The 15655-nt window shown below is 26.0% G+C and overlaps 2 protein-coding genes across 4 annotated transcripts; both read right to left on the bottom strand.

Annotated features, from left to right (window-relative positions):
* Positions 1–1075: 1075 nt before the first annotated feature.
* Positions 1076–9283, bottom strand: LOC410091 (ras guanine nucleotide exchange factor P). Of its 3 annotated transcripts, XM_026439466.1 has the most exons (11): positions 8538–9283; positions 7925–8191; positions 7124–7231; positions 4863–4992; positions 4648–4747; positions 3929–4157; positions 3437–3668; positions 3195–3313; positions 2953–3096; positions 2571–2699; positions 1076–2455 (listed from the first exon to the last, which is right to left on the bottom strand). In XM_026439466.1, exons 3-11 carry the CDS (start codon positions 7169–7171, stop codon positions 2225–2227), a joined length of 1362 nt encoding a protein of 453 aa, XP_026295251.1. In that variant the 5' UTR covers positions 7172–7231; positions 7925–8191; positions 8538–9283; the 3' UTR covers positions 1076–2224. The 3 variants fall into 3 exon arrangements, with proteins under 3 accessions (XP_026295251.1, XP_026295252.1, XP_026295253.1); XM_026439467.1 differs by lacking the exon at positions 7925–8191 and having other exon boundaries at positions 1382–2455; positions 8940–9283; XM_026439468.1 differs by lacking the exons at positions 7124–7231; positions 7925–8191; positions 8538–9283 and adding an exon at positions 5669–6211 and having other exon boundaries at positions 1382–2455.
* Positions 9284–9868: 585 nt separating this feature from the next.
* Positions 9869–15596, bottom strand: LOC412419 (ribosomal protein S6 kinase beta-1). Its single transcript, XM_016911368.2, has 12 exons — positions 15242–15596; positions 15103–15143; positions 14847–15021; positions 14172–14255; positions 13740–13873; positions 13586–13648; positions 13304–13432; positions 13134–13224; positions 12947–13063; positions 12626–12865; positions 12365–12516; positions 9869–12219 (listed from the first exon to the last, which is right to left on the bottom strand). The coding sequence occupies exons 1-12, from the start codon at positions 15326–15328 to the stop codon at positions 12162–12164; spliced, it is 1371 nt and encodes a 456-aa protein (XP_016766857.1). The 5' UTR covers positions 15329–15596; the 3' UTR covers positions 9869–12161.
* Positions 15597–15655: the final 59 nt, after the last annotated feature.

Here is a 15655-nt window from a genome sequence, read left to right as displayed (position 1 = left end):
TTTAAGATAATTCTATAAATTGAAGAAATAATATAAAATAAATATTAATTATATCAAATAGCTTGAAATATCTGGAACTATGAAATATTTTTAAAACAATAAAAATTTATTTTTTATTAATCTTTTCTTCAAAAACATGTTTCAATAGTATTGTGAATGCAGATGTATCCTAAAAAAAAGATGATTTATCAAGCATGTATTTATTATTATTTATTTTATTGATTGTTAGAAATAAATTTTAAAAATACGTGATCAAAGATTTTTGCACATAAAATATTATATCTCTATGAATTTTCCTGTAAATTTTAAATTCCTAAAGGAAACCTTAAAATGAAATTCTATTTCGTTAATAATGCTTTTAATAATGCTTTTGCAAACTCACACATTAAATTAAATTATATATTTGTTTCCTATTCTTTACACCAAACAATTGTTTCATTTTACCAATGAAAGAATAATTATATTATCTTGATTATGTGTTCTTTCTATACTTATAAGAACAATTGCAAAAATATGTTTTTTTCTCGTTTTATAGCACATATATAATTAACTAAAAAAAAAACAGAAAAATGAAATAAAATTATATGCGTCAACATTACATACTTGTCATAAGATTTTATAACTTTTATAATATTCATTTTTGAATAATGTACATAGATTTTAAATATAAACTCTTCAAAAATTTTAATAAAAATAATATATATAAATATTTAAAAAAATATATATATAAATAATGAATCAACTCGCAAAGAAATCTCCATTCCAGCTACCAGGCGATTTTTATCGCCCTTGGCACAAATCAGCAAAGGAGATTGCATTTCGAAAAGCAGATCAGACAAATTCCTTATTGAGAATATATGTCACGTTAAGTTTTCTTTTCTGCTTAACTTCTCTTCCAAAAAGCTCTTCATTTCTTTGATAAATATATAGTCAATTTACCAACAATCTTTAATTTATAGGCAATCACAAAAAAAATGCATGTCTTTGATATATTATTTGTCTAGGAAATTATATCTGAAATTAAAATCAATATTAATGTACAAAGGATAAAAAATAATTGATAAGAAGCAAACGCTTTAGAACGAAAAAATTTTTGTACCTGTATTTTAATCTGTAAATCACATTCACATTCACTATTTTTTTCGAATAGTTTGCATACATGTAAAAAAAAAAAAATGTTCGACTACAGATTTTAATGCATCCAGAACACACCGGAAGATTGTTTAACATCAGCTTTTTACCCATCATTTATTCCACACTTTTAAGAAAAAAAAAACCATATAGATTATTGCAAACATTCAAATCGTTCCACATAAGGGTCGTTTTTATAATATAATCGTTCGACGAGTTCGAAGGTAATCACTCATTCGATTCGTTTTTATTTTTTATCTTATATCTTTTTTAAGATGCTTCGTGTACTATAGTATCGTATTTACGGAAAAAGCCGGGGAAAATTCGAAGTAAAATATCTCTATCGTAATCCCTGATTATCCATGTTTTCTTTTTGATTCTCTGATGATGACATTTTTTTTTTTTTTTGCAAATATCTATTCTTCTGTTAAATCATTCGTTCATTACATATATACATATTTAATTCTCAAGATTTTTATTCATGAATCTATTTGTCCTTTAAAATTCAAACTTCGCGATAATTAGCACGATAATTCGGACAAATAATGTACCAATTTTAATTAGTTTCTGATTTCTTAATCCATTGACTTTCTAATGAAATATTTTTAATATGAAATCATAGAAAATACGAACGAGTTCTATCATCATGTCAAGGGATTATAAACGTCCAAGTATTTATACGAATGAAATAATCAATCGTGTAAAAAATCAAACGTAAATTGACATTTCTCGCAACGAAGTTCATCGTAAATCACTTCTTGCAGAATTGCACAAGGCACAGTCATTTTTTTGTAGTAATAACGAGATCACGGTTATTCGTATTTTGTCGATTGACGCATCATCAATCGTCAATACTACATTACGACTACATTATGAGATATTAATTAAAAAAAAAAAAATTTCACAAGAACGCGTCACAAACGGCTTAGCCTATTGCTTTTTAAAGCCGTTTGTTACACTTTTAATACTCCACTTTATAATTGCGTGGAGTATTAAAATATAGTTCTTGATTAATTTAAAATGATTAAAAAATTGTCAACGTATCATTACAGAAAATCAATGAACGGACGGAGAAATTGAAAAGATAGAAACATCATTTCGAAGTTGATCCAGGATAATAATAAACAACTGCTGGTGCTGGAAGTTGCCAATGTGCAGCATGAAGTTCGATCAGTTGTAAAAGAGTTTTTCTGACTGACGGTAATATCGTATCTTCCGCGAGAAAAGCATCTCTTAAACTTCCGAGTAATTGCTGCAATTGGACTGGTAATTCAGCATCCAAGTCTTTGCCGATACATGTTAAGATGAAGAACAAGCAGTCAGTCTTTAACACATGAAAAAAACATGAAAAATTATTTTTTTATCATATATAGATGTCAAATAATGAGAATATTTTGTATTATTTTAATTATGCATTGATACTTATGTATTAAACTTACTTCGGCTAAAGAATTTACAACTGGAGGTTGCAAACAATCTTGACAACATTTCCAAAGCAATGTGAGAAGAACACGTCCGGGAGGAACACCCTCCTGTTGTGTCTTTAATTGAAGCTGCCTTCGTTTTAACTATAAAATCATCCATGAATAAGGAGAGATATATAATCAAATTTTCAAACATTTTGATTCACAAATAGCAAAAAATTTATTGATTTGATGCAACTAATATTGTGAAATAATTAATATTGTGAATAATTTCAAATAATTTTAAATAAGATAATTTAAAAATGATGAATAAAAATTATTTAAATTATACTATGAATTTTTGTGAATCAAAATTTTATTAATAGTTAATTTATAAGATAAAAAAAATTTATTCTACCTGACAATACATCTCATTCAAGAAAGTCATGAAAGCGGAATAACGATGATAACTGGATCCATCATAAAGTATTTTAACTCGATCTTGATACCATTGTTGACATGTATTTAACAAGGATTCCAAGAAAGTTTCTTTACTTTCTTTCTACATTAAAAAAAAAAATTCTATGGTAATCGTGAATTTGAAATTCGTCTTAATTAATATTTTGATGTAATATTTTATAACAGTGTAAATATAACAACCTCAATAATAGTGATACAAATTTTCGCTGCAGGTTCAGCATACTTCCGGTTCTCGACAACTCTCTCCAAAATATGTCGTACAAGTTCCATTAAAGCTCGAGCATTCAATAAATTCGGATCTAAATTTAAAAAAAAAAAAGAATTAAAAATTTAAATTTCAATTAATATAAATTTTATATATTATAATAAGAATAAGAATAAATATTAAATTTAAAATTATATATTTAATTTTTTATAATTACCTTCGATAGCTTTTAGAAGTGTATCCTGAATCACTGTTGGGAATTTCCCGAGTTCAGATGCGTCTGAAATGTTTATCGCCTTTGCAGCCAACACATCAGCTGCATTCAAACTTTTCGATCGTTTCAATCCATAAGTAGAGACAAAGGATAATGATTTTATAAGTCTGCCAGGTTTAGCTGTGTTCACTTTGACATCATTTTGATCTACATTGAAGTGGACTCTACCTGAACCCTGTTTCATAATATGTGTTTAGCACGCGATACTTTCACATTCATCCTACCCACGTTTATATTTCAAGGTTTTTTGCAATCTTAAAGGCAATCAAATATTTTATGTCATTAAATAATATAAATGTAACAATAAATTAAATCTATATGAAAATTATTTTTTTATTTTTCTTACTATTATAGTATTTTCTTTTTTTTTTAAATTAAACTTATTTTCCAAGTTCTATCAAATAATATTATTTTGTAAAAAAAATTTATGATTACATGTAATATATTTCCACTTGATGCCGAGGTATCGAGTGGATGTGACTGTCGTAAAGCAGAGCCCGTTGAATGATGACTACTCTGAGAATGACGTGATGTCTGATGATGTTGCTGAAGGGTGTGTTGTATTTGTTGTTGCTGTTGAGCATAAAGATATCGATGTACGTTTCCACTTGATTTACTGTGTTGCAAATAATATGGAGATCGCTCTGAAGCATTTGTCCTAGACCTGAATCAAAATCATTAAATATCAATCATTCTTAGTGGAAAATAAAACATCCTACTGAAATTATATTTTTTTTTTATTAAGTATATGTTAATTTTAATCATATTGCATATATTAATTTATTTATATTTTTGATCTTTAAAAGTATAAGAATTAAAGAAAGTTATAAGAACTTAAAGAAAAGATACTTCATTTCAAATATGTTATACTCAAATTGAAATAGAAATATAGAAATAAGAAATAATTTTTTTCTTAAAACATGAAAAAAGACATATTTCTTTTTTTATATATAAAATACTGTAAATAATTTATTGTTTTTTATATTAAAATAAAATTTACTTTCAAGATTTCAATCTATAATTTTTAAATAATTAACTTTCATTTTTATAAGAACTTTATATTTTATAAGACATCATACTTTCTAAACATCTTTCCAAGTATTCTTAATATATCGACCAGACCTCCAACTATTTCGTAAGTAGTTTATACTCACTTAGAAGGATGCGAATCGTTCTGCTTCATAGTGAACTCCTTAGCGTGTACGTTTAGCCGTGGATTAGTGATACTCGCTGTAGTTCCTTCCGTTCTTCCTCCTAAAAAATAATATATTACAGCTCTTAAATGTTCATTAAATTTATTTGAAAATTATTTAAAAAAGGATATAAAATTTAAAAATCTTATAATAAAAAATTAATATAAAATATGAACCTGGAGGTCGATAAATTTCCAAAGAAGGCTTGCTTTTTAACGTGGTTACGTTATTATTGTTGTTATTATTGTTATTACTGCTACTATTGTTATTATTATTATTTCCTTTGTGTGGAACCGCATCCCTCATCTGCAAAATTAAACAACAAATTAATTTCAAGCAATCACTGTTCAAAAATGCATCAATGATTGTTTACACACATCTATATATACTGTTCTAAATTAATTTCACTAATAATAGAAGGACAACCGTACTTTACATTAAAATTTTCCTAACTTGTTGACCATATGTTCAGATATATATTACTGTATCGATCTATAGTCTTCATAAAAATTAAATTAAAAACAATTAAACTATGATGATAATTGATTCTCTCAAAAAATAAAAACAATTCATTTTAAAAATCTTTTACAAATTCAACTTAAAAAATTCATATAAATAAATACAAAATTCATCAATATTCTTAAATATATTCTAAATCACTAAATTAATATATAAATTAGACATAAAAAATAATAAATATTTTCTAAATCTTGTTCTATATATCATACATATTAATTATATTATCTATACACTTTATTATATGTATATAATTTCTGTATAGATAATTATGGAATATAACAATAAATATGGGAAGAATGGAAAAAATATATATATTTTTTCGAGTACTAAATTCGATTACCTCATTTAACAATAGTCCCTATTTTTCAAAAAATATACTCAAAAAATGTGCTCGCGACAAAGAGATTACATAGCGTTTCGATAGGCGAAAGACGCAGTACCGAAACAAACAGGGGAGACTCACAGTGGAAAGCGTGTGAAAATCATCATTTCCAAGGGCGTCGAGAGAGTGTCGGATGGAAATCCTGGTCGCGATAGGGTGGCAGTGACAGCGGGAACGGCAAGGTGGCTGGCAATACGAGCAGTAATGACAAACTGTCTATCAATCAGCACGTGCCACACAAAAATCTCGCGGGTTTCTCGCGTTTTCTCGTCGAATTTTCTTCCAGCTTTTTCCGCGTTGTCGCTCGGCCGCGCGTTATACAGCCGACTCTGATGACTGTCGACTAATAATAGACAGCACGGCCACGAGCGAGCGAACGAAACGAACCAACGAATATACAGCCACACGATACGAGCTTACATACGTATTAATGCGCGCTGCACCGCGCTAACAGTGGACTGAAATATCCGACGAGAATCATCCTTGATTGTGTGTCGACGAAACAACGTTTTTAGGGTGGATCCGAAAATTGTCGAACGCGAACGTCCACGCTTCTCTTTGATGGTACCCGGTTCTAAGCGCGTGTTCAGTCACCTCTTCGAAGTACACGTAGTAAAAATCGCACTGAAGAAGTAGGGAGTGAAGATTAATAAAAAAAAAAAAACTTATTGTATTTAATATTTACGTTTTTCTTTATCTAGAAAATTATTTTTTCTTTATCTAAATAAATTAATCTATTATAATGAGATGATCTTCGAGACGTGATAATTAAAAATAGTCAATATTTTAGAAATTATTTAGGAATTCTTGTAGTTCGTATCCATGGAGTTTGCGAATCTAAACTCGGTTAATATTTTAGCTTAGAATTAGCTTACCCTCTATTGGTGCCAACTAGAATTTTTTTTTACTAAAATGGATATAAAATGTGTGGTATCTTCTCATGCGCGATAGTTGATTAAAAAAGATTATTTATCGCTTGTTATGTTTTATAATATATAGTATTAAATAAATTAATGATATAGAAGCGCAATGCCTGTAATTAGCGAAAATATTAATTATAGATATAGATATAATATTTATATATGCTATAATTTATTTTTTTATCGATATACAAATCCACAATAATATAATAAGATAGTATGAAAAAAAAAAAAAATAAATAAAAATGAAGAATGATGAATGGAAATACAAGATTTTAATTTTTTTATTATAATGATTTTATAATAACAATACTTTATACTTTAATCTCTTATTTTTTTAAAAAATTATAATATAATATAATATAATAATATAATAAAGATTTTTCAATTCAAAATTAATGAAATCTATCTAATATCTATCAAAAGTGAAATCAAAAACACGCGAAATATTTTGGCCTCAGTTCCATCTCCGTTTGTGTCTTAAATATCTATGACTAATGCAATATCTTGTAAATATATTCACCATTTTTAGATAAAGAACATTTTTATATTATACCGTCCTTCGTTTTACATTATCTAATCTTTATTTTATTCCCGTTTTCATTATTTAACTTACCTTTGTTGCTTCTTCTTTTGCATGAGACAAACGTGCAACGCGTACCATTTTGAAGGCTAATTATTCGATTACAATGGTTGAAGAAATCTGATTCTGCGACCAATTACACTATACGTTTCAACAAATAAATTTAATAAATTTTAAAAATATATATATAATATAATAATAATTTTTATAACTTATTCTTATTATATAAAATATTTCTGCCATTGTTATATCCAGAAAATGAGTGGTTTTTTATAAAAAAAAATGTCAAAAATATAAAATAAATTTCCTATAGATAAATTTTTTTATTTAAAAAAAAAAAAAAACTTTGAAAATTCATAATGTTTTATATTTGATTAAAAAACTTTAAAAATAAAATAATAATTTTTTAATTATTATTTTAATAATAAACCTTATTAAAATAGTATAAAAACTATTATTAAAATAGTATAAAAGCTGTTCAAATATATAGAACTATACATATATATTTTCAAATCATATTATAATTCCTTATAATATATTATTTTTTTTCTTCAAATATTAATATTATATTTATAATTATAAAATTATTTCAATTGATTTTCGGTTATATATAATTACAGAAATATTTTATATCTATTGTTGAAATAAAAAAATCAATATATAAAAACTATAGAAAAAAATATCTGTATATATATTTTTAGTTATTAAATTTCTAATTCTCATTTTGTATTCAACTAAATCTATTTTCAATATAGACACTAGATATTTTTCATTGATAGTATAATTAATAAAAATTAATAAATTGAATTCAATTAATTATAAATTTTTACTAACCTGTATACATCGTAAAGTAACGAAAAATTGTTAAAATTACTTCAAATTTGAAAAACACCTTCAAGATATTAAAGAATTCGTTGAAAAATTTTGAGATAATCGTTCGTTCGGTTAGAATTTCGTTTTACCGGCGCAGAGGACCGGAAGTGAGCTGCGGCACTGACGTCTCGATGCTGGCACTCGATCAACCGATTCGAGATGACCGCGAACTTGTATTCAAATTATCATGATGAATCATCGTTGTTTCTCAGCAATTATATGATGAACCTAAATATGATTTTTAAATTTATTTATGATGCAATTAAAGTTTACTATTTTCTAAATTTTAAATATTTACAATACTTACAAGAAAACTAGAAAACGATAATACATAAATAAAAATGAAAAAATAATATCAAATTTTAAATAATATTAAAAATTTTAACATTTAAAAGTGCCACATTCTTTAGGAAAAAAAAAAAGAAGAAAAAAATACTGCTAAATCATATTTCTGCGTAATAAATTTTTTTTCAATAAATTTTCATTCAATTCTTCTTTTTTTTAGAACTGTAATCTAATTCATACATAATTAATATATAATTGATTCATACATAAGTATAGAGAAAGCACAAACCTTTAATTCAAATAATAAACTTTTATTCCAATAGAAATCAATGCTTCATATGTACGTCAAATCAAAATCTTTATTTCACACTTCATATACTAAATTCAAATGATATTTTTTTTTTTTACGATGCGAATTTATTTAACGAAATTGAAATTAAAACTTTATCTTCATATATATACTAGATCCACACTCGAATAAGATCATAATAAATTTTCGTAATCAACACTTTAAACATTTCAAGATGACTGACACAACTTTACTTAAAACAATCGATTCTCGAGACCAACATCGATGCGAATGCTCGACACAAAATTGCGACGTATGTGCACCATCGATCTTTAACGTGCATGTGACGCGTATTCACACCTTGGGATCGTCATGGTTTGCCGAAAACGGAAGAATACATGCCTTGAAGCGATGCCTTTTACGCGTACACATATTATGATGATTGAGCTGGATCATCTGCAACTCATTTGAACGTCCATGAAATATTAACTACGCACGGTCGCACCCACGCGAATGACGCTAGTTCTCCATTCTTGTATACATGTATATACAATCAGACATTAATATGACACACGTTGTGCATAGTTTAAACATCCTTTAAACGCAATCTGTTATTTGCCAATATTTTCAGTTTTACAATAGATACTACAATTGCATTTCATTTAAGTATTAGCAGTAGTAATTAGTAGTAGCAATATCATTATAATAAAATAATAATAAAATTAATGATAGTGCTATTCTTGAAATATTCAAATGGCGCCAAATTCAAAATACTAACTATTTTTCATTCTTTTTAAAAACAAAAATTGGTACATATATAACAAAAATATGTCACAAAACATTATATTTATTCGTAAATATGATTTAGAGGATTACAAATCATGGTTGCGATAAGTCAATTGAAGAATCTATATTCTTTTTAATTGGAAGCATTAAACCACATATCACTTGGTTTGGCCAATGGCTAGTGTTTCATTTGCACATCATTGATGATACTTCTTTCTTCTTGTTTTTTAAGCGCTTAATTAATATATATATATAAATATATATATATATATATATATATATATATATATATATATATACATATACATATATATATATATATATATCTTGTGCCTCGAGAATAACCATAACACATTTCTTTATTATTCCTATTATTATTATTATTTTATTATTATTATTATTATTTTATTATTATTATTATTATATTGAAAATAATATTATGAAAAATAAATCTTCAATTTTTACTAAATTCGGTCTCATAATCATTTCCAATCGCTATAAAAAAACGTAATATACGTAAAATTTAAATGGAATACTACATGCTATAATAAACAATATTTTTTTGTAATATAAAAATTAATTACGGTATTCAGGCCGCTTAGAATTGAATCAAATGAGTATCGAGCACCAAGATCGGTTGTTGTAAAGCACATTTTGTAGAATCCACCTACAAGTTATCTTATATGAACAATGAAATGTTTCTTTTTTATAAATATTCTAATACATTTCAAAACGATCTTGATTTTATATATACTTTTTTATCGAAAAATACATAAAAAATTATTATAATATTATATATAAAGATATGATAATACACTGACATCACTATATAATTATAATTAATCGTAATTGCATAAATGTGATTTTTTACAATTATTAATTAAATGCTAATTCCTCATTTTATAAATCCGACAAAACGACGTAACAAAATATCAAATCGTTTATCAATTGTATCTTGATACTTCTACTACAAAAAAATCCATATATATTAAACACGATCATCACTATTTCAATAACTCTGTAGACAGATTCTCGCTTCTACATCGAAAATACATCATTCGATACGTACTGAAAAAGTGGCTTATAAATTATTTTTTTCAAATATACGCTTTCTTTGTAATACAATACAATTGCGCGAATATAATCATATATCGTGTGTGTATATATATATGTGTGTGTGTATATATATATACACACATATATATATGTATATATATATATATTTATTTATTTATTTATATGTGTTTGTCTCCGTGTATGCATAGTCGAAATGTAATATCGAAATCATTGGGAAAATTTTCTAACATTTCGACCATGTGTATATATTCGCTGTAGTAAATATAGATAAAATTGTAATGCCAGCTAATATGGCCTGTGAACACTTGGGTAGTTTGAAATTACGCGATGAGCGGCCAACAAGTCACTCTAAACATTTAGTTTTTACACTTTTTTTATCTTTTCTAGTGTATCATGTATACATCGAAATTAATATATATTAGTTTTCAGTAATATATAAATATTTATGTAACAAATAGATATTTAAATAAATTGCGATATATGTCACACTAAATAACGTGTAAACACGAACATTAAGATACGAAACATGTTCTGATAATAGTGGAAAGTTAACATTTTGCAGTAACATTGTTACCATGGTAACTTGATTTTGTGTTAAATTTTTTTATTAATTATATCAAACTTGAAAAAAAGTTTGTTTCCCTTTTTGCTAAGGCATTCAAGTGATTAAATTAAATTTCTTATAGTAAATAAACAAATACTTTTACAAATGTTATTTGTATGTTTAAAATTTGAAATATAAATTGCAAAGTTTTTTGAACTCGCATTTCTTTAGGAACTTTCAATTGTACAAATGCAATTCCGTTGCAATATTACATAAACATTTTGTCTAAGACTATCGTGCAGATGTGTTATTGTTTATATTATTGCCATGGAAACGTTATTACTGCTGAAAATATTTTTTAAATGAACAACCGGATATGGAATTTTGAGCGGCGGAGCGGTTGTGGCAGCTGTAAGTCTTCGTTATTTAAATCTATTTGTCTTTTATCTATTCTTTCTTTCTCCGATTTTTTTCTTTCCTTTGAATTAATTATACTTAAGCATGTGTACACTGCAATATTATTATAAGCGCCGTGTACGAACTTTTAAATATACAAGTAAATTACAGGATGGTTGAATTTGTATATTAACAATATAATTTATGAATTTCTAAAAGTGCTGGAATTTTTCAGTCTGTCGCACTTAATTTAAATGACGTTTGTGTGTATTCTCTTTTTCTATAGACATACATATATACATATATATATATATATATATATATATACGAATATCCAACCAACCTGTGGATCATATGTACAAAAAACATAATAAGTGATTACATGTTAATGGATTAATGAAACATATGCAGTATTTTGACTAATGTATGCGAATAATGTATCTTTATAATATTCAGTACATAGTTACCAACGAAAATAAGTAAATAAAACTTCTTCCCTCTTAATTATTTATGTTGCAAGAGATTTTTTACTCATAAATATATATTTTTTCATTATATGCTACCAAATAACTGCTGCGTCGCTGCACTTAAAGCATAATCTTAATTAGTACCTTTATCGTAATTAAACTTGATTTAAAAAAAAAAAAATTAGCTAAATTTAACTGCTGAATATCCAATGAAGCAATGGATATTGGACCTATCCTTTTGCTATTCCATCTATATCTTATAAAATCCCTCCCTGAGACACAAGGATTGGTCATGGATATTTAGCAGTTAGGCCGAAATGCTAAGCATTTTTTCACTATAAGAAAAAGTGGCAGTTAGCCTATTTCGATCATTTCTGTATCTTCTACATTGCCATGTCCAACTCCATTGTGTCTACAAATTTTTATGATTACAATTATCGAAAATGTGAAAATTAAATAAATTAAATATTACTATAAATTATAATAGATTATAATATTATATATTAGAATATATAATGTTATTGTGAAATATAATTGATATAAAAAAATATACTTACCTATGATTTTGCACATGATTATTATGTAAATGAAAGTGCGTTGTTCGTGGAGAAAAACCACGCATATTGCCTCTACGTGGACTTCTAGCATTTATTACTCGTGGTTGCGAATACATATCTTCAAGTATACTAGGTGCTACATACGTAAATCCCTAAAAAAAAATAAAAATAAAAAAGTAAGATATTTAATATTAAAAATTATATAAAGTATTAAAATAAAATTTTACAGAAAATTGACAAAAAAAATATATAAAAACACACTTGAAATACTCTATTAGCAGATTCACTTAATGTGTATTCTGCAGGAGAATCTATTGGTGCAGATGTCGTAAATTTTTTATCAAATTGTGATACATCGTCTTCGCTTGCCAATGTTGGTCTAAATGGTGGTTCTAATTTACGGGAAATAACATCATTCCAATTGATATGCTTGAAAAATAAATGATTTTTTATTTGTTCTGCATCAGATGGACCGGATCCTAATCTTTGTGCAACTTGTCTCTATAAAAATATAAAATTATTGTATTATTATGTAATTTAAAATATATATATCTTTTGATGATTATGATTTAAAAAATTAACCTTCAACAATTTTCGAATAAGATCTCGAGAATCAGGTGTTAAATATTGTGGAAGATTTAATTTACCACGTAAAATTTTTTCGATAGTTTTCTTTCTATTGTCAGATGTAAATGGTGGCTAGAAATTAAAGATATATAAGTTAGATAATTTACAATATTAATCCATTTCAGAATTTAATGATACTTACTGAACCTGTAAGCATATCATACATTAAAGTTCCAAGGCTCCACCAATCTACTGCTTTACCATGTCCACTTCTTGTTAGAATTTCTGGAGCCCTTTCATTAAAATAAAATATATCAAAATATGAAAATTGATTACAAGATTTTTTTTCTATAATTGTAAAAATTTCCTTACATATATTCTATAGTACCACAGAATGTATGTGTAACAGTACCATCTTGTATATGTTCTTTGCATAAACCAAAATCAGTTAATTTTATATGTCCCTCTGCATCTAACAAGATATTTTCTGGTTTTAAATCTCTAAAAATGTAATTAATAAAAAAATAATTAATCATTGAAATAATAATATATATCATATAATATACTTAAAATATCAATATATTTATGTATATAGTTTATATATTTATATAAACTATAGTTTATAAATTTATATATATAGTTAAATTAAAATACCTATAAATAATTCCTTGTAAATGAAGATGTTGAAGGGCCAATATTATTTCCGATAGATAGAAGCTATAAATGAAATTTACATATAGTTTTGAAAAGCATTTATATATATAATAGATTACAATTGAAATAATTATTATAATATTGTTTTCCTTACCAAGCAGTTTCTTCAAGAAAAATGCCTTCATCGTTTAAATGTCTAAATAATTCACCACCGCACATATATTCCAGAATTAAATATAATTTTCCACCAGTTTGAAAAGCATACATAAGGTCTACGATGAAAGGATGCTGCCAGATATAATCATATACATATTTTAATTTTTATATATTATAATATATCATATATAATATATATATTATTTAACAAAATTTAACTTAAAAAATTATTAATTAAATTATTGATTAAAAATTATTAATTTAAAATTATTAAAATTAAGTTGTATAATTATAACAAATAAAAATAAGTAAAATTTGATATATATTTTTGATAAGTATTATTTTTAGTTTACATTATTATTAAACAAATTGATATTGAAAATTAAATGACAAATAATCATAAAAATTAAAATTCATTTATTTGACTTACCTTTACAGCTTCTAAAATATTTCTTTCAGCCTTAGTATGTGCAGTATCTTTTTGGTTCCTTATAATTGAAGCCTTACGTAAGACCTATTTTTTAGATAAATACATTTAACATAATTTATCAAAAATATAATTAAAAACACGTGACACATGACATTGAACAAATAAATGTAATCTTTTTAAACTAAAAAAAGACAGATACATAATAACATTATCATAATTTTAATTTATTAATTTTAATTAAATGAAATATTATTTTCTATACTTAAATACAATAAAATATATTTTTTTTCCAAAGAATTTGAAAAATAATTATCTATATTGAAATAATGAATGATTTATGCATAATGATTTATATAAATGAATAGATTTATACGTTTTTTTATAAAATTCACAAATACAGAAATAAAAAATTAATTACTTACAAGAATTTTTTAAATTTTTAATTCAAAAAATTCACATTTAAATATATATATAAAAAAAAAGAGGAAAAAAATAATCATTTGAACAATTATATACAAGACAAAAGGAGACAAAGAACTTATATAATACTGAACAAAATAATTAATTAAAATTTTTTACGAAACAAAATCATTATATTATTGAAAATATTATCTCATACATATCATGAAATATTAATAAATTATATATGAGTGAATAAATTTAATATTTTCCTACCTTCATCGCAAAGATTGTGCCACTGTCATTACCCGTTATTTTACGCACTTGAAAAACCTTGCCATAACCACCCTTTCCAATAACTTTGCATAGCTCGAAATCCTGTGGTCCAGCTCTTTCCCTTCCGCGATTAACATTTTGTTCTGATATTGGAACTGTCTCGACACCTTCCGAACTAGCAGAGCATGAAAATTGTCATTACCATGAAAATTTTCAGGCATGATAGATATATAAGCGGAAAGGAAAGCTTACTCACTCGGTTATTTCATTCACATTTGGATTCGCATCGTATTCTTCCTACGTGAAAAGAAAAACGTATAGGAACAGCGTTATGGAACGTGAAATGAAAATGACGATAAGGAAACTGGAGTGCTCGTGTGCGGATGAAGAATTACCTCGCCAATCTCGATAACATCATCATCAGACTCGTCCCTATTTACCGTGTCTGCATCGTGTAATTCAATATCAAAAACTGCAGCCATTCTATGCGCAGCTAACTTAAATCCAACGAGATTTCGTGGCTATTGTAAAAACGAATTATTTCTCTTGTAACAAACAACGATAACACAATATTGTTACACAGTCAAAACCTTGAATTACTGCGAACAAGCTGCCCTGTCCTAGAGCATACCAAACACCCTCGCCTTATACACACTCCGATTGGCCGTAGAATCTCGTCATCGTCATGTTATCGGAGTGGGAGGGTGGATGGTTCGACCAATCAGATAATGATGTTCAAATTCTATATAAAAGGAATTGACAACTACGGAATTCTACGCACTATTGCCAAGTTTTCTCGATAGAATATT

This window comes from Apis mellifera, linkage group LG3 (genome assembly GCF_003254395.2).
Source record: "Apis mellifera strain DH4 linkage group LG3, Amel_HAv3.1, whole genome shotgun sequence".
In the NCBI taxonomy this organism is placed as follows: Eukaryota; Metazoa; Arthropoda; class Insecta; order Hymenoptera; family Apidae; genus Apis; species Apis mellifera.
This window is presented reverse-complemented; position numbering and strand designations above follow the sequence as displayed.

What these genes read in the sequence shown, in the direction of transcription:
- LOC412419 (XM_016911368.2), bottom strand. Translation starts at nt 15,328, where the DNA reads ATGGCTGCAGTTTTTGATATTGAATTACACGATGCAGACACGGTAAAT. An exon ending in ATATTTTAGAAGCTGTAAAG is followed by an intron (nt 13,874 to 14,171) that starts GTAAGTCAAATA and finishes TATATCTGGCAG; the next exon opens with CATCCTTTCATCGTAGACCT. An exon ending in TTATTCGAAAATTGTTGAAG is followed by an intron (nt 12,866 to 12,946) that starts GTTAATTTTTTA and finishes ATATTTTTATAG; the next exon opens with AGACAAGTTGCACAAAGATT.
- LOC410091 (XM_026439466.1), bottom strand. Translation starts at nt 7,171, where the DNA reads ATGGTACGCGTTGCACGTTTGTCTCATGCAAAAGAAGAAGCAACAAAG. An exon ending in CAAGTGGAAATATATTACAT is followed by an intron (nt 3,669 to 3,928) that starts GTAATCATAAAT and finishes ATTATGAAACAG; the next exon opens with GGTTCAGGTAGAGTCCACTT. An exon ending in TTGTAAATTCTTTAGCCGAA is followed by an intron (nt 2,456 to 2,570) that starts GTAAGTTTAATA and finishes CATGTGTTAAAG; the next exon opens with ACTGACTGCTTGTTCTTCAT.